The 19994-nt window shown below is 44.2% G+C and overlaps 1 protein-coding gene across 1 annotated transcript in view; it reads right to left on the bottom strand.

Annotated features, from left to right (window-relative positions):
- The window catches only part of Plxnc1 (plexin C1), a 152530-nt gene that overhangs the window by 105570 nt on the left and 26966 nt on the right, over positions 1-19994 (bottom strand). Inside the window, exons 3-4 of the mRNA XM_038314540.1 lie at positions 8796-8930; positions 4431-4531 (exon numbers count right to left, since the gene is read on the bottom strand). Coding sequence (XP_038170468.1) covers positions 4431-4531; positions 8796-8930 — 236 coding nt within the window. The remainder of the gene's footprint in view (positions 1-4430; positions 4532-8795; positions 8931-19994) is intronic.

The raw sequence follows: 19994 nt of genomic DNA on the forward strand, positions 1-19994 counted from the left end.
TTCCCCGGAGCAAACAGGTGGAACCATGAGTGAGAAAAATAAATGTAACTAAATACCTGCTCTTTAGGCCACTACGAAACGGGTAGTTGTTCAGTAGGTGGTGTTATTGAAACAGAAAACTCAAAAATAAACTGACATCCATCTACCATTAGATTGTAAACACCATTCCGAAACCACTGTGTCTCCTGATGGAACATCAAGCTTAGAGCATGCGGGCACCCCATAAACGCTGACTAGCAGATGTATGACTGCATGAGTGGACACTGGCCTCTGACGCTGCCCTCTTGCCTTGCACGTAAGTCCCTTAGAGCCAGGAATGGCGTCTGGCTTCCCTCACCAGCAGCTAGCCATCGCACTTCCCACACTGGGCTCTTGGTAGGAGTTCAACAAATATTCATTGAAATTAGAGGAACCTGAATTTTGTGGGCTGGCTTGGGAATCCATCCCCAACTTGTGACATGGTTGCTATGAGCAAATGCACTCACTGAGCCAAACAAACTTGCAAATGAACTTTGGGAACCCGGTCGGCTCGTTGGTTCAGGATTGCCAGGTTTGTGGAAATCCATAACTGAACACATGCGCTGTGCTTTGCAATATGGGAGAAGCTGAGAAACCGCTTCCAACCCCAAGATATGAAGCCTGAAAGAAAAAATTCCCTTTCTACCCACACACACAAATGTAGCGCAGGTTGAATTTGAGGTTCCCACAATAAAATACTAGACTTCCTAGACCTCATTGTTTACTTGGTTTTTATCTGCTTATCCTGGGTGCCTATTCTTAACACCAATTCAAAGCGGAATTAAGATCATTTTCTTGCCCCCACCTCCCTTCCCAAATCCACGTTCTAGACATGTATTCAAGAAAGTTCAACCTTCTCAACGCCGAAAAGAATTATTTTTCTAAATAAATCTGTGACATTTAAAATAAACACAGTGGGATGCTCCGCCATCATACAAAAACATCCCCTCTAGCACTCCTAATTTTGAATGGGACTGAGAGCTCAACATGAGTCACAGATCTGAGGCATAGCTTCATTTTATCTTAGGCCAGAACCAAGCCAGCTGGGAACCAAGTGAGGTGAGGTGAGGTGAGGTGAGGTGAGGTGAGGTGAGGTGAGGTGAGGTGAGGTGAGGTGAGGTAGCGATGAAGGGCCATCCACCGTGACCCCAGAATGTTTGCTGATACATAAAGCCACGGGTACTGCCTGCCAGTCATTCAACTTATCTCACTCCCTTAATATGTTTTTGGAGTACAGTGTGTATGACAGCATATAAAAGGGGAGACTGAGGAATAAAATTATAGTGATGGACCACAAAGAACACAAAACAGCAATGCAATCAGAAGTGGGGGCAGTGGGACAGTGGTCTGTACCCTGTAAATTGTATTTTAATAAAACACTAACTGGCCAGTAGCCAGGCAGGAAGTATAGGCAGGGCGACCAGGCAGGAAGTATAGGCAGGGCGACCAGGCAGGAAGTAGAGGTGGGGCAGCGAGAATTCTGGGAAGAGGGAAGTTTCAGTCTGCAGCCGTCACCCCAGACACAGAGCAAGCAAGATTGTGAGTGCCTCGCTGAAAAAGGTACCAAGCCATGTGACTAGCATAGACAAGAGTTACGGGCTAATTTAAGTTATAGGAGTTAATAAGAAGCCTGAGATGCTAGGCCAATCAGTTTATAATTAATGTAGACCTGTGTGTGATTTTTGGGGGGGACTTAACGACTGCGGGAACTGGGCGGAACAGAAACCTCGGTGGTTATCTGACCATACTGGGTGGTGGGGGTAGAAATGGGTATTTATTCTAGGACCAGACAGCAAAGAATGAATTAACATGGGGGAGAGTGTGCTAAGGTGCAGAAATCAGAAGTTCAGGTGCAGACCCCAGGTGGGCAGGAACACTGCTGGAATGTTCTCGAGTCAGAAAGACAATCACTGAGGCTAAGGTGGCCACGGAGAGAGCAGCGCGTGAGAGGTCCGAGCTGCAGATCCCAGGGCGCCTTGTCTGCAGGAGGGGATCTGCCTGAGTTGGAGCAGGGCGAGCCGCAAGAGCCAACTAATCTGGGGGCCGCCACCTGGTGCAGTCTTAAAGGATTGCTCCTATTGGGTGAGGGAGTCTTAAAGGATTGTTCCTATTGGGTGAGGGAGACAGAAGAGAGACCTGACAGCTAACCGCTAAGGATGGCCTGAGGTCCTTACCCAGTTCTCCATGGGCCCCCTTTTACCAGGCTTACTGTTCTCCCCTGGGGACCATAGCTTCTCCCACGTCCCTCTAAAGGGCTGGCTGCTTCCTCTCACCAAGCATAGGTGGTCTACCTGGGCCTAGCTGCCCCTTCAGCATGAGTCTCTTTCTGACCACCCCCCAGAGTTGAGGCTCATGTTATCCACAGACATCATCCTTGACCCCTCCTCACGGAGCCACCTACAGTGTCCACCCTCACCCGCCACGGTACTACTTACCTTTATTTCTTGCCTACTTCCTCCCTGCCTCTTCCACATTGGGCCTGACTGACACACGGATGGCTAATTCATCTAATAGTCCCGTGACTATGAAAAACAATGTTTTAGAACCCTAAACTCTCTGGGCTCTACTTTCCGCTCCAGAATCTGCTCCATCTCTCCTCTGCCATTCCTCCTAACACCCGGAGGAGCCGTCCCACTCACTGCTCATTCATTGTCTTTTTGCGCCACTCCAAGCCCAGGCCTCTGTCACAACCACTGATTGCCATGTGCTAAGTCCAGTGGCTCCGTTCTCTCTTGGACCTCCTTGGCAGGAGTCGGCACCATGCACTGCCCTCCCTTCCTTTTCCTTGCCTGGCAACAGAATCCTCCCCTAAGAGCTTCCTCTCCCCTTTCCGATACTTCATTGTTTTTCTCCTAATTCTGTTTCTCCTTGACCCTAAACATTAAGGCACTCCAGGGCTCAGCTCTTGAACATCTCTTTTCAGCCAGCATTCCCTCCCTACTCTGACCTTAAGGCTTCTGTAAGTACCATCAAAATACAACCAACTCCAAATTTCTATTGCCGGCTCCGGCATCTCCCATCAACTCTTGACCCAAGCTTGTTGAGCAAGCAGACCCTACCTCCATGCGGCTTTTAATCACAGCCACTGTCACCAACCACCCATGAATAGGCTCCTGCTTGGAGCTCTCTCTCCGCAGACACCCAGAGAAGCTTCATAAATGGAGTGGATCTAAAAAAACCTACAGCAACCACATAATAGTGGCTGTGATCAGTTAATTTCTTAAAGTCTACTCTCGGGCATGTGACTAGAAGAAAGGGCTCCTACCAATTACAATTATTCATGAGAATTTCCTTGGCCCTGCTTCTTTTGTCTGCCAGCCACTCTCAGGGAAAGAGCCCCACAAGGAGGTGCAGCAGAGGAGGGGGGCACTTGCTCGCCTTGCAGCAGCTCGGATTGTGGTTTCCTCCACGAACTCTTAATTCATCCCATCTCCATATTTTTAGCCTGTTTCCTGAGCCTCTCCCTAACATCATAACCACCCCTCTCCATTCATGCCTCCTGCTCCCCCATTAGCTTCCTAATTCACTTCTCTATCGCCTTCATCCCCCCAACTGCCCCTTTGCTCTGCCCTCAGCCTCTCTCTACCTGCTCCACTGGTTTTTTTTTTTTTTAAATCTGTTTCACCTTTTAAAACTGAAAGCACCAATCTGACAGCCACTGTTATGTGGCTTGCTCCCCCCTCCCCATTCCTGCCTGAGCCGCAGCAGCAGCAGCGAAGGCTCTTTCCTCCTTGCTTCTATAGCAAGAGCTAGAGTACTGGGTTACCATGGCAACAGTGAATCCAACCAGGCTGGTCCCAGCGATGCTAAGAACTGCCGTGGAGAGGAAGCCTCTACAAGTCGCCCCTGAGCCTAGCTGGGTCGTGTACATCGTAATTCAAGACCAGGCTGGGCAGATTCTGCCTGGAGACTGAGATTGTACATCAGGCCCACGGCTATATGGCGCGCGAGGAGACAATACCATCAATAACAAGGCTTCCACAGAGCGAGCAGAATCCGTGGCATGATGAGGATTCATTTGAAAATTTTCAAACATTCCTCTTCTTTTATCTTCTCTAAGGGAGAACCTTTTGGCTCGCTCTGAAGTCTTGGTGAACTTGGTAGGGAGTAAAAAGCAAATCCACCTACACTAGCCTCCCTTCCCGAGTCACATCCCTGCCCCCCCCCCCCCCCCCCGCTACCCCCAGCCTGGGTGGTCCCGCGTGGCCTGGGTCAAATGACTTGATGGCACTGACACGGCCAGAACCATCTTGAAGAATGAGTTACAGTTCAGCCGCCATGTGTTTTGGTCTTGGAGAGCTCTGCTCCCCCACAGCTCAGGAACGGATCATTTAAGAGGGGCAACAAGTGTTCCAGCTGCATCACACTTTCCGGAGAAGGCGAGTCGGGGTGAGAAGGGATTTAGGAAATACCTTTGTAGCGGGAGGCACCAGCCGCAGTGGGGGTCTGCTGCTGCGAGGCACTCCGAGCACGAGTTGCGCTTACTGCAGTTTGCAACAAGAATTCTCCTCACCTGAAAATAAGAGGACATGAGTTCAGATGGAATCGCAAGCAATTGCATGGGGTGGGGGTGGGGGCGCCTGCAACGCCTTATCTGGCCAAGGACCACAAAGAGTAGATTTATCAACCTGAGCCCTGAATGTCTCCACAGTGGCATCCAATGGCAGGTCTCCAATTCTAGGACAGGATGCAGGGTGTGAGAACCAGCCTTCCGCAGTACAGAAGGCCATCCCCATGCACCCCAGGCTCCTGAACCCACAAATTCAACCAAGAGCAGATGGAAAACATCTGAAAAAAATAGTGTCTCTATTTTCTTGGTGTATTTTCATCCTCTCGTTCCCTGAACAGTGCAGTGGTACAATTTATATAGTATTAACACTTTATTAACTGGGCGGTGGCGGCGCATGCCTTTAATCCCAGCACTCAGGAGGCAGAGGCAGACAGATCTCTGTGAGTCTGAGGCCAGCCTGGTCTACAAGAGCTAGCTCCAGGACAGGTGCCAAAGCTACAGAGAAACCCTGTCTGAAGAAATCAAAAACCAAACCAAACACCACTTTATTATATCATAGGCATCATAACTAATCTAAAGATAATTTAATGTATATGGGAGGAATGTGTACAGGCTATATGCAAAATTTTGAAGGATCTGAGCATCCACAGATTTTGGTGTCTTGAGGGCTTTGTGGAATTGATCCCCAGAAGATATCAAGAGAACAGTATTCCCAGACTCCCCTGTGGCTGAGACTCTTGCCAAGTCTGGGGTGGAGTCTTGGAGACTGTATTATAAGAGCCTTCTCAGGTGACTCTTACCATAGCCACGTTTCTGATCCGTGGATAACTATTTCCATGGAGATCACAGAGTCAGGTCACCTGACTTTCACACAGGGGCAGTCAATATTGTCAGTGGTGCTATGGAAACGAGCATCCAGGAATAGCAGTGGTTCTGCCCCAGAATGATCAGCATGAGTCTGGCAAGGGATGCAGAACTGAAGTGGTAGTAAGGTATCTCCATCACTTCAGCTCCCAGCTCAATGACTCACCCCCCATTCCAGGGTGTGAAACAGGAGGAGACAGGGCTGACGGTGCAGTTTCATAGTCAAGCCCTTGTCTAGCATGCTCAAGGTGCTGGGTTTGATTCCCAGGACTACAAAAATGAAACAAACAAAAAGAAATAGAGGGGGGATTAAAATCATTCCCTGTCCTGACAGAGAGAGAGAGAGAGAGAGAGAGAGAGAGAGAGAGAGAGAGAGAGAGAGAGAGAGAGAAATATGAGAATGGCTTTCTCATTCATCAGTCAACAGTGCAGGGCAGATCCAGGCAGCAAGCAGAAGTGGTGGCAAACATGGAGTGCCCAAGTGTCGCCTGGCACATTTTCTGAAGGCACAATTGCACAGCGGGTAGTGAGAAAACTTGTGGAACTCATTATCCTGGGAAGCTGTGCATGCTGGGAAGTACAAATAGAGGAATGGAGAGTTCTAGAAGGAGTTTGTGGCGAAAATGGGGCCATATTCCGAGGAGGAACCTTCAGGTCCAGGCTGATTTCATGAAGGATCACTGTGCCCTCTTCCTTCCCAGTCCCCAGTGCTGCTGACAAGACGCAGCCGGCAGACCACAAGTCTGAGCCAGAATTAACCGGAGTGTGGATATTTATTTCCTTGTAGCTCACAAAACATCTTTTTAATTCTGAGGGATTTTATTAAGTGCCACATAATCTCTCTAACCTTGTTTTGTCGTCTGTAAAAACGGCACCAGTACAGAGCCGACTTTACGGGGTTATTACAAGCAGAGTGCAAAGCATACTAAATAATTTGTGTCGTAAGTCCCAGCTATTGCTATTATGGGAGAAAACGGTGCCATGGTCCAGCAAACACGAACGCCTAGGCTAAAAGAGTCAGTAAGTTTCCTTAGCACGGGCTTGTGTGAGCCTTCGAATGTGCCCAGCACCATGGCACTGTAGAGTCTTTGATCTAGAACATTCTTCAAGAATGACCATTTAGCGTATTTAAGCACAAATGTAATAACTGTAAGAGATAAGGTACTATAAATATTTGCATTAGACATGCTCTCTAATGAACACACTATTTCTTGTCAGTACATATATCTGCATATGATTATGTTTAATTGGGCACATGTTGATACCATCCTACAGATTTCTCATGGCTTTTAAAATTAATAATATATTTTTAGGGATGACAAAAGAAATCCTTTGCATTTGGTTTCTCTGGTGATCATAATTGCACAGCCACAGTCAACTAGTAGGGTTTTTTTAAGTTTTTTTTTTTTTTTTTTGAGACAGAACTCACTATCTAGCCCAAGTTTAATTTGCAATTTGTGATCCTCCTGCCTCTGCCTCCTAAGTACTATGATTCCAAGGGTGCTCTACCATGGTTGGCTAACTAATAGAACCTCTTGCAATAATGCTAAAGTGAAGAATTTGGAGACAGTAAGCTTTGACACCCCCTTGAAAACCATCTCGAAGGCCTTCAGGCTTAAGTGATTTGGGATTGGAAGTCTTTATTTTCCTCTAGGAAGTGAGGATCTGTGAACTACCCGTCTGTTCACAGCGGTCTTTAGCCCACAGTTCTGGAAGTGTCTTTGTGGGCATTGATGGGAATGTATGAGCTAGTTGCAATATTTCAAAAAGCAAAATGGAAAAACACGCACAGATTAAACCAGACTTCCAGTATCTTTGCTTTGGGGGGGTTGGAATTCTATCAGCTCTGCATGGCAGGCAGCACAGGCAGTTCCCCGGGCTGGCAGCTCTGAGAGGGCCTCGATAAACAGACCCTGGGAATGAGAATGGTTACTTCATAAATGCAGTCTGTCGAATGGACAAAAGTCTTTCAAATATGGGATCCCAGGGAAGAGCCATAATAAGGAGTGTTTGAATGTCAACGCGAGCCTGCACAGAAGGCTGTGGAAGGTGAAGCAGGGAGGTTCAGATGTGACCATCCTATCGTGATCACTGGATATCAGCGGCTTTTCAAACTGCAAAGAGCAACGTGGCCTTTTTAAGAGTACTTGATACTGTCGCCCCTACCCTGACTCAAAAGCACATGAAGGACAGTCATTGCTCTCCTCCTGAGAATGGCTGAAAGAGAAGAGAAACGAGAAGTGGGGGAGGGGGAAGGGCACCGGTGACATCCTTTACATAATTACCTTCCTCGTGCGTGGTGTGTTCAAAGGGTCACGGGTCAAAGCTGTCAGGCCAGGATAGTCTATCTTTCACAAGTTTGGAATTTGGTGTCATTTTGCATGGGCTTCAGAATTAAGAGCAAGTTTTGAGTTCTAGCGCCCTTGAAGATACATACAGACACACATATACATTTTATATATGTATGTACAGGTATATCATTGACACACACTTTATATGTGTATTTGTACACATACATTATAAGTGCATATGTGCATCACATATGTATACACATGTATGTATATATGTATATCCATATGTATAATTTATATATATGAACATTTTTATATATACAAACATCACACACACATATATACATACATACATATATATAAAATATTCTGAAACTACTTAGCTGTTAAAAGCCTTAGACTTTTCATATGTAAGCTGAGTATGAATTTTATTAACACATTCCATTAGTATTATTTATTACATCCATGTGTATATGCATACACAACTCTGGGCATATATAGAAAGACCATACAAAGAACGATGACTCATATGTTCTAAGAACTCAATCTAAAATTGTGTTTCCTTTTATTAAAAGATGGAGAAAACGTTCAAAGGGTATGGCTTTTATTTCAGTAAGCAGAAACAAGAAAAACCAAAACATCCAGATAAATTAAGAGAGTGTGTACGGAGGGGGTGCTTGACATAGATTTCCTGGTTCATGAATGTGCATGAGACTGTGGCCTGATATTAACCCCGAGTTCCAAAGCCAGTCCCATTGGGCATACGCATAAATGCATCTCACCATTCAGTGCCCACACAATAAATGTGTAAATTCAGTTACTTTGCTGATTATGAGTCCATTTGTGAGCACCCCCCGCCCCGAAAAATCCAGCACTGGAAATATAGCCAATAATAAAATTGTCTAAATGGATAGTATTTCTCGCTTAGTTACCGATGACAGTTCGTACGAATTTTAATTCCATGTCCATGACCCTCTGGTGTCGGTTTCCTCAAAGCCTGCAGCGGTGTTTCAACCCGGTGGCTCAAAGTAAAAGCTTTGCCACTGGACAGTGATATACATGCCCTACGTCCTGCTTGTAAGTCAGAAGCAATAAGCAGCATCTTCGCCTACCTCTTTCCCAGCGGTTAGGTAGATGTAGATATCCTTCATGGGGTGAGGAACAATCTTGTAGAAGACAGGCGTTTCTTCTTTGATTTCATAAATCACCTCCGGACAATTTGAAGTCAAATTCTCCCCGAGAACGACCTTTTGATTTTCAGAAAGAAATATAATTTCTGCTTAGTATTCTGAATATCAGGACAGGAAGTGCCGTAGCTTACCCCTGAAGCCACATCCTTCCCTACTCATGCACCATCGGCCAGCACACCCTTACTCTGAAAAGCCCATCACTGGAAATACAGCCAATCATCAAGTTGACTAGCTGGGTGGTGGTGGCACACACCTTTAATCCCAATACTCAGGAGGCAGGGGTGGCAGATCTCTGTGACTTTGAGGCTAGCCTGGTCTACAAAGAGAGTTTCAGAACAGCCTGGGCAGTTAGATAGAGAAAGTCAGTCTTGAACAACTAAAAATAAAATAAAATTGTCTGAGTAAGTAATATTTCTTGCTTCATATATATGTATAATATAATATATGCATGTATGTATATATGTATATGTATATATTATGTATATATACATATATATATATATATAAATAAAACTAGGTGAGAGAATATATTCTTTAACCATCCTCTCATGACTCCATCTTTGACAAGGCTCACAATACCAAGTACAGCGTACCTCTTTGGGCAGGACACAAAAGTCACCAAAACTTCACTGACAGCCACTCTTCAGTTCGGGGACAGTAGTCTCACACGCGGAAGCTTGTTTCCATATTTTCTGACCAGACTTGGCTGGACCAGAAACCACAAGTAACAGCTTCCTGAGTATCACACCAAGCATGTGACCTTGAAGCCAAAGGACTGTCTGCTTAACATACATTTGCATGGGTTAATCTGTGGCTCCTCCATGGTTCCATGGAGTCATGCATTTTAAAGTAACCCCGACAAGTTCACTGGGATAGACAAGCGTGTATGTGTTTACATGTAAAATAGAAGCAGGTGTGAATCAGTATTCCGTAGTTTGGCAATTAAGACACCTGAGTGCCATTCATCTTCAGACAACGAACATTTACGGATCGCCTCTATACTGTTTGGGGTTTAGGAAAATAACGGGAAACACAATGGGCTAAGGGGCAGAGTTGATCAGGGAAAGAAATCCTCCCTCATGAAATGTACCCTGCACAGGAGAGGGGGTGGAGGATGGCAAACCTCGAGTAATATTTATACAATACTGTTACAGGAATTCTGTCACCTCTCTGCTAGCCAACTGAGAGGATTTAAGCCTTGATAACCCAGATGTGTTTAATAGATCAGGGTCCTTTAGCCTCCCTAAGATTTACTGCATACGACACTTAATATGTTTATGCTTTCTGCAGTAAACAATAAACACTCCTGACCGTAATCTCTAAAATCTCTAAAGGATGATGGGGGTTCCGCAATGACAGTTCGACCCAGATTGTGATAACACCACTGAGCCAATGAACACTACCCAAAGATCGGTTTTGTACTACAAACTGCTCAGGATGATTCCAAGGGTCCCCTAGAGATGCCATCACCCCCTAGACACCAGGAAGTAATTTTAAGAACACAATACCCACATTCCCAAGAGATGGGATGGATGGGTTTTGTTCTTCCACTGGGTTATGGAAATTTGTCATCGTGTGTGTGTGTGTGTGTGTGTGTGTGTGTGTGTGTGTGTGTGTGTGTTTTGTGGTATGGTCCAAAAAGGGGGGATAGATATGATTTTTAAAAAGCAGATTACTAAATCTACTTTCAAACTAAAAAAGCTACTACTAGTTTTAAATAATTTACATTGGTATGGATTTTTGTAGATTGATACAAATTTAAGGTTATTTTGTTAATACTGTTATGCTTCTACTATTGTTTAAGATATCTTGTATAGTTACAAATTTGAAGTTATTGTTTTTATACTGTACATTTGTTTCTATTTTTGCTTAAGGTATCACCTATATAGCTCATACCTATACAGCTTAATTATGCAATGTGAAATTTTAGTCCTTAAAAGCTATTTAGGATAATAAAGAAATACAGGTTAATAGTCACTCCTAACTATAAAACTTGTAGTCATGTTTGTTAGGTTTTCTAGGTATACAGAGATATATTCAGATAGTTAATCTTAAAATACTTCAAAGACCTACAGAATATGGCATTTAAAATGTTTAATAACTTAGACTTTTCATGACATGAGACATGTCTGCTCCTGGCAGCATGGTCTACTTCTAATGAGGATGATGGGCATCAAAGAAATTACATATGGAGTCTGCCTTGAGGCATAAACTAGCCATTAAGGCAAGAGACTACTGACAATACACTGTCCAAACTGGACAAGCAGGACACAAAGAAAGGCAATTGCTGAACTTTGCAAAAACAGGGTAGTCTTTCAAATTTTCCTGCTTCTGAAAAAGCCTGTCAGACAGTCTAGGCATGTAGGTCGAAGGTGGATGTCCCAACATTGCAGAGGAACCTTGGGTAACTGTCCAGGCAACCAGCTGTTTCTGTCATTTCTCATACTTTTTGGAAGTTGCTTGCTTGCACTTCCTGCTTACTCAGATAATATTTTCTTCTCAGATCTTTGATGGGGTTGAGGACTCGACAGTTACAATTATAGTTCTCTGGAGTCTTGGCAAAAAGGCATATATTAGGTACAAAACTTTTAACTCTTCAGGGGAGGATAGCTAATAGAGTAATCTCTATAAATTTGCCAATTACTTTAGGGACTAGACATTGAGAACGTATTTCTCACTTTATAATTGTTCTAGTTGTATGTCGTTTCAATTTTGTTAAGGTTATTACCTTTTCTTTTTCAATACTTGGCAATAATTCTTATACATAGTTTTACTATGCTAGATTTAAGACCCTTCCTTCTTAATTAGACAAAAAGGGGGAAGTGTTATGAGAATTCTGTCACTAATCCACTAGCCAATTGAGAGGAGCGTTTGGTCCAAGATGAACGGTTTTCCTTGGGGATGGATGTGACCAAGGAAGAGGCACCCCAAGAACAAGTGATAGGGTGTAAGCATCAGTTTGTGACTCGGTTCAGGTTCCCCATTTATCTTTTAATATTCGTGCACAGATTTTTCTTGTTAATAAATCAATCCCTTATCAACAATACAGCTGAAAGTAGTGAGTGAGATAGAGTGGAGAAGGAGAACGCGGGCTCGTGGTAGGTTTTTTAAAGAGAGTGATACTGATTCAGAATCCTGCAAGAGTCATTCATGTTCTGGATGGAACTTTGTCTTTTATTTTAATTTATGTGTGCGGGTCTTTTGTATGCATGGATTTCTGGGCACCCTATGCATGTCCTGTGCTCACAGAAGCCAGAAGCAGGCACTGGATCCCTTGGGACTAGAGTTACAAATCGTTGTAAGCTACCACGTGGGTGCTGGGCATTGAACACGGGTCCTCTGGAAGAGCAGCCAGCGCTCTTAACTGCTGAGCCATCTCTCCAGCTCGTAACGTGTTTGTTGTGGATTTTCTGTGTTTCGTTTAAAGAAGGCCCGGTCAGGGCAGAGTCCCTGAAGTAGGAGAGACCAGTATGGTCTGAGTAGAGCAAGACGGAGAAGGGTGATCATTGAGATACGGAGATAAAAGGGAGGGCATGGGTTCTTCTGCCTGTGTAGATCCCGCCTTTCCCTGTGCAGGGAGAGAAGATGCCACTGAGGACTTGGAACACAAGTGTGACAAGGCGTCGAGGCCCACGTGTGCAGAATGTCAGATGAGACTGCAGATGGGGACCTAGGTTAGAGAGACCTGGCTTTACCATTAAGCGGCTGGACCACTTTAAAACTAATACCTTAAGCCGGGCGGTGGTGGCGCACGCCTTTAATCCCAGCACTCGGAAGGCAGAGGCAGGCGGATCTCTGTGAGTTCGAGGCCAGCCTGGTCTACAAGAGCTAGTTCCAGGACAGGCTCTAAAAAAGCTGCAGAGAAACCCTGTCTCGAAAAACCAAAAAAAGAAAAAAGAAAAAAAAACTAATACCTTATTTAACCCTCCCAGACTACCATTTCCTCATCTATAAACTGGGACTAACAATGCCTTGCTTTGTAGGTTATATTAAGAACCAAATAAGAATCATGAGATACTTAACACGTAATTGGTACCCAGTGTATAATAACCTATGGCTAGATTGCAAGTTCCCTTTGGGTAGGGACCAAGTTCTAACCATCCTCACATCTGTTTACCCACCCAGTACAGTCCTGTAAAAAGTGATGGTGTCCGCTTCCTTGCTAGTTGGAAGACATCCAGATAGATCACCTAAATTCTCACTTTTATTAAAAAGCTTTTAACTATTTTTCTGTGTGTTGCAGGGCAGGGTGAGGGTGTGGGTATGTGAGTATGGGGGGGGGTCAAAGAATAACTTGGAAGAGACTGCTCTTTCCTTCCATTATGTGGGTCCCAGGCATTGAACTCGGGTTGCCAGATTTAGCAGCAAGCTCTCTTACCCCCTGCGCCATCTCATAGGCCCAATGCTCACATTTCAATGGATGTTCATCATATGTGTATGTGTATTGAAAAGAAAAAAAATCAACACCTAAGATTCATTTTGGACAAAGCCACGCTCATGTATCTATTGAACAGGAACATGCCTATCCCAGCATATCCTACGGCACCTTGGCAATTGCCATTTCTTTGTTAGTTCTTTACCAGCAGGGCACAGGGAGCAGCTTCCTGTAATCATCAACTCATGGTACCGCTTCCAAGTCCCCAGTAGATTTGGTGCAGCTAATCGCTGACTACTCAGCAAAGGCGGCAGCAGCTCAGTCAAAGTCAATCTCGCTAACCAATTATACTAAATATTACTCTTTAGAAATCCCCCATTCAAATAGCAGCAGTGAGGTCTCAGAGAAGTGAGAAAGAACTGTGGCTCATTGGGAAGCGGCTCCAGAGCCACGCTTTGCAAGGTGGTAACCACTAACCATGCAAGGCTGTTTAAATTCAACTGAAATTTCAATGTCACCCTCAGTCTGGCCATATTTCAAGGACTCAGGAGTCACCCATAGGTAGTGCTGCCACACTGGCAAGAGCAGATGTGAAATATTTCTGTCGGCATAGAAAGTTCTCCTCAACACGGCTGCCCTGCAGAAAAGAGGTAAGTGGCTGGAACCAAGGGGGCGGGCAGGCACTGAGCCCGTAAATGGTAAACTTGCCAGGACTGGACTAACTCATAACCAACTCATAAGTGACCCTGTAACTGAGTTCAGAATTTAAACAGCTGTCGTGGTTCTGGAAAGGGTGGTTTAGAAATAAAGAGAGGAAGCTTCTTAGATCACAACAAAAAGGCAGAAAGATGCTCGCGTAAGCCTCAGAAACGGTTGCTGCTTCGGTCTTGCTTCAGGAAGACATCCCATCAAACATATCCCTCCCTCGGGAAAGCCCCATGTCACTTTCTCAATATTAACACTCCACCAGAGCCAAATCAAATCTTCCATGCTAACATCCACATAGCTGAGGAAGAAGTCATAGAGTAAGCTAAGTGACAGCAAAGCAAACAGGCAAACCCACAATAGGAGTCACTGTAGGACCCAGAACCTGGCTTTTTAGTAAGACAGTGGGAAAGAATACTGTGTGCACGTGTGTATGCATGTGTGTGTAAATGTGGGCCAATGTATGCATGTGTATGTGAGTGTGCAAGTGTGAGTGTGTGTATGTGTCTATGAATGTTTGCCAATGTCTGCGTGTGTATGTGTGTGCACATGTGTGCAAGTGTACATGTGTGTGTGCATGTGTGTGTATCTGTGTGTGTCTCAGAGGGGCTGCTTTAGGTAAGAAGCAACCAAATGTGTTCCAGACACCAATTTGAATCAAATAATTTTAAGTGTATCTTTAATCAATTGTGAAATTTCAGCCACATTCAGGAGATAATCCTAAGAAATTACAGATAATTTTGTGAACTGTGATAATGATATTAACGTCACAGTTGGGAACATGGTAATAATTTTTCAGGGAGGCATAATGAAATACATTGGGGTAAATGTCATAGTGTCTCGAATTTGCTTTAAAATAAGAAGAGACATAAAATAATTTAGAAAAGACTCCATCACTCATCCGTGCTCGGTGAGTCGGGAGCCGCACAGCAGCTTTGGCAGGGTCTCGTGCCATCGACTCCCGCAGCACAGCTGGTGTAGATAGGAGGGGTGTGACACAAAGCTGTTTCCTTGACACCTTGAAGATGAGGCACCAGCATCCTTCAACATTCCCAATTAGGGCAGGGAAGCCTTTCTAAAAAAAAGCAACAATGTTGTCAGGTATGCTTTGCCAGGGTTGACCGACAATTTCCTAAACAAGCTCCCCTTGGCATGGCCAGCTCGCCGTCGATGCTGGGTGTGAACAGGCCATGTGTCCAGGATGGTGGAATTCAGATCCATCTAGAAGACAATCTAGCATCAGTCATGAAAATTATGAAGCGTGTGTTCTTGGACCCTGAAGTCTCCGTGTGTCATATGTGTTGGCATATGTCCATTGTAGCATCCTGTTAGAAGTAAAATCCTAAAACTACCTAAATATCACTAATAGGGAATTATGAAAACAACGGGGTTCTGTAAACAATAGTGCAAAAAAAACCAAACTGGGTTATGTAAATAGTAGTGTGAAAACCAGAGTACTCTTCCGCCATCAAAATAACTAGAGAGCGCGTTTGTTGTTCATATATAATTTTTAACATGTCATAGTAAACATGTATTCATGTAAATATAACTGCTTCAATATACATATGTATAACGTGTTATATGTTCAACAAAAATGTGGGGGAGGAAAGGCTAGCTCCATTTTGCTTGTAGGTATCTGTAAGCTCTTGTTAGAAAACTGCCTATGAAACTTCTCTCATTGGTTACACTGGGAATCTGGAATGGGGAGTTAGGAACAAAGGGTTTCCATTGTCTATGTACTCCCTCGATTCTTGAGAGTTTTAAACAATATCCATGAGTTATCTTTAGAAATAAAGACACAATATAAAGACCTCAACAAAAAGCCAGCCACACTGAACCTCATAGAAGAGAAAGTGGGAAGTACACTTGAACGCATTGGCACAGAAGACCACTTCCTAAATATAACTCCAGCAGCACAGACACTGAGAGAAACAACTAATAAATGGGACCTCCTGAAACGGAGAAGCTTCTGTAAAGCAAAGGACACAGTCAACAAGACAAAACGGCAGCCTACAGAAGAAAAGATCTTCACTAACCCCACATCAGACAGAGGGCTGATCTCCAAAATATACAAAGAACTCAAGAAATTGGACACCAAAAGAAATAATCCAATTAAAAAAATGGAGTACAGACCTAAACAGAGAACTCTCAACAGAGGAATCTAAAATGGCTGAATGACACTTAAGGAAATGTTCAATATCCTTAGTCATCAGAGAAATACAAATCAAAACAACTCTGAGATTTCATCTTACACCTGTAAGAATGGCCAAGATCACAAACACTGATGACAACTTATGCTGGAGAGGTTGTGGGGTAAAGGGAACACTCCTCCATTGCTAATGGGAGTGCAAGCTGGTATAGCCCCTTTGGATGTCAGTGTGGCGATTTCTCAGAAAATTAGGAAACAGCCTTCCTCAAGACCCAGTAATACCACTTTTGGGTATATATCCAAAGGATGCTCAACCGTGCCACAAGGACCTGTGCTCAACTATGTTCATAGCAGCTTTGTTTGTCATAGCCAGAACCTAGAAACAACCTAAATATCCTTTGACTGAAGAATGGATAAGGAAAATGTGGTACATTTACACAGTGGAGTACTACACAGCAGAAAAAAATAACATCTTGAAATTTACAGGCAAATGGACGGAGCTAGAAAACATCATTTTGAGTGACCAGAAAGACAATTATCACATGTACTCACTCATAGGTGGTTTTTAAACATAAAGTAAAGAAAACCAGACCACAAATCACAATCCCAGAGAACCTAGACAACAATGAGGACCCTAAGAGAGACATACATAGATCTAATCTACATGGGAAGTAGAAAAAGACAAGATCTCCTGAGTAAATTAGGAGCATGGGGACCATGGGAGAGGGTAGATGGGGAGGGGAGAGGCAGGGAGGTGAGCAGAGAAAAATGTACAGCTCAATAAAATCAATTAAAAAAGAAAGACACGAGGTTAGGTTATGGTGGCACACACCATTAATTCCAGCATTAGAGAGGCAGATCTTCGAAGTCTGAGGCTAGCCTAGTCTACATAGGGCATCCCAGGTCAACCAGGACTACACAGTGAGATTCTGTCTCAAAAATAATAAATAAAAAATAAATAAATAAATAAATAAATAAATAAATAAATAAATAAATAAATGGGCTTAAGGTGTGACAATTTTTGGAAAAAAAAAAACCTGCTCTTCTTTTGGCCAGATTATGCAAACAACAACCTTCACACACTGGACAGAGAAAGAATGGGAAGTTTTCATTTTTCTTCCAAAGGTCCCAAATGCACTACAGGAAGAGGCTGGGACATCCGCTTGGGCGGTCCTCAGTCTCCTCTCTCAGCGATGAGCACAGGTTTCTCCTGACATCTCCCAGCCCAGCCAGGCCAGGGGTACAGGGCCACCTCAGAGACTTCCAATTGCAGAGTGCATGAGGATATCTATGCAGAGAGAAGAAACCACAGACGAAAGCAAGGGAGACATTCCTCCTTGTGCCTCTGGAAAAAGAAGAGGCTCAGAGGAGCAGTGCAGGAAGCAACAGTGAGTCACAGAGACCCAAAATGGGTGGAATTTTGCATAAGACAAACCTTATCCAATTCACACAACACTCCGCTAGGGCATGATGTGGATTTTTATTTATTGCTTCCAGCATACGACCTTAATATAGATCTAATCTGAAGTCACTCTGTGCCTCCTCTATGGATATTCTTACATCCTCCTCCTCATTCCAGCCTGACCTCCTCTGAGGAGCTCTCCTGGATCTCCTGCCTCTCCACTGGGCCCACTGTCTTTCTCTTTCCATCCCTCTTGGCTTCTTCTCAGGATGACACGACTTTAGCCTTGGGTAATTAACTTGCTAGATTTCTGTCTTGGCTCCCCCTACACACTCAGCAGACTTCTCTCTTTAGCTAACTTTCGTAGCTCCTGTTTTGAGATAAGTGTCTCACTATGCAACAACCCTGGCTGTCCCGGAACTCCCTGTGAATGCTGGCTGACCTCTAACTCACAGAGATCCTCCTGCCTCTGCCTCCCAAGTGCTAGGATTAACATACACAGCTCTTTTGAATCACCTTCGTATCCCAGTTAACCAGAACAGCGTCTGGTATAGAACAGGCTGCAGGCAAATATTAAATGAAATGCTACTCTCTCAGCTCATCACATTCTTCCAGCCAAGGCCTGTGTAGAAAACAAATGTTCCCTGATGGAGGATTTCAGTTCATGTCAACATGCTGTTTCTCTTGACATCTTCCTGAAGCCGCGTGGTAGGCTATTAACTAGCCCTGGGATTTTTTGTTGCATGCGAAAAAAAAAAAATCCCAGAAACGCTGCTAAAATTAAACGAGCAGAGATTTCCACACCACACAGTCACAGGACAGCTCCGTGCCACATGGTAAAGATGAAGAGAAGGGGGGGGGGCACTAAGCAAAACACTATTTCTTTGTTCCTTTCTGATTGTTGTGAGATTGAAAAAGCCATGTCCAAAAAGCTAAGATGTCTTAAGCCAAACTTTTCTTATTTCTCCTTCTCTGAAGAAGAAATGAGCTTATCTGTACAAGGGTAAATGAGCCAATTGTATTGTTTATTCTTCCAATCAAAAAGTTTTTTGAGAAACACTGGGAAGGAAACTGCCCTACACACACAAAGCAATTATCTAATGCTGTGTTGTGGGCTTTTGGAGTTAGGAATGATACCGCTAACGCCTGAAGATGCTGGGTCTCTCTCTCTCTCGTTTCCAGTCTACTTGGTTCCCAATATGTAGTTAGGGAAGTACAAGTCCACGGCCTGAACTCTGAACTCCAGACTTGTGTATTACTTGAGAGTCACCGTTCCAAGTCAGGGAGCCCCCAGACTCACGAGCCCGAAGGTGTGAAATGGAGTGAACTTGAAATAAGCTTCCTATGACATTCTACACAGCCAGCCATGGAGCCCATTTCAAGCTTGACACTTCCTGTGGTTTCTACTATCTGGCCCGTTACCTTTGCTCAGCCCTCCCCTCCCCCCACCAGCTCCAGGCCTGTCCCTGAGTTTTGTTTTTTTTTTTTTTTCTTCTTCTATTTTTACATTCTGTGGGAGTACTGTAAAATATTACATTTTTAAAACTTTCTCTTATGTTCACTTGAGAACCTTAATAGCCAGAAGTCCAGCAAGATTCTTCAGGAATTTCTAGCTGAATGCTGAAATTGACTTGATTTGACTCCACGGTCTGGAAAAATGAAAAGTCATTTGTAGGAACAGAATATTGTCAGTCCTGGCAGCCTCGCCAGTTCTGATGCAGCAGATGAGAAATACCCTTTTGCTGTTTCTGCGGGCAGAGAGTATGACAGAGCTTCCTGTGCCAGGCACCCTACCGCAGCACCAAGGAAGTTGGGAAACCCTAGTTCTCCTATTGGGGGGTTATTCAAACAATATGAGCACAGAATGTTTACTGGGGAAAAGCCAAGTTCTGCTGGGGGTGCAGAGGTCACTGGCAGCCCTAAGAAGAGGGGGCTCATTCCTCAGCTGCCAGAAAGAGTCGTCCCCAGATAGGAAAAAAACTGGAAAACACAGAAACCATAGCCCCTTCTCAGAAAGCCTCAAACACTGGCATCTTGGGATAGGCCCAGATACCTCAATATCAGACAGAAAAGTTCACAGCTCGTCCTAACCACTCTGTCAAGCTCTACAGATTACGTTTAAACTGTAAATGCATTTTTTTTTTCTGGAGGATAAAAGCTTGGACTCTAGGGACAGATCTTTCCCCGTTCAAATCACCTTGAATGGGCTACCTAACGCCCTAAAGCCCCAGGATTTCTCACTGATGAAGTGGGGACGGCCATGGTATTGACTACTGAGGATTAAGTGAATTAACCCATGCAGATGCCGATTCAGGAGGGAGGTACGTCGTCAGAGTTCAGAAATGCTGGCTATTATTATTTCTCACCCGCCACCTCTACCTTCTTATCTTTTATGCTCGTAAGAAAGGTTAATGGGCATGCAGAAAGTCACCAATTTCAAATTTCATAAATTTCATGCATATCCCCTTATTACTTATTGTACCGCCTGGA

Source organism: Arvicola amphibius, chromosome 17, assembly GCF_903992535.2.
Source record: "Arvicola amphibius chromosome 17, mArvAmp1.2, whole genome shotgun sequence".
NCBI classification, from domain to species: Eukaryota; Metazoa; Chordata; class Mammalia; order Rodentia; family Cricetidae; genus Arvicola; species Arvicola amphibius.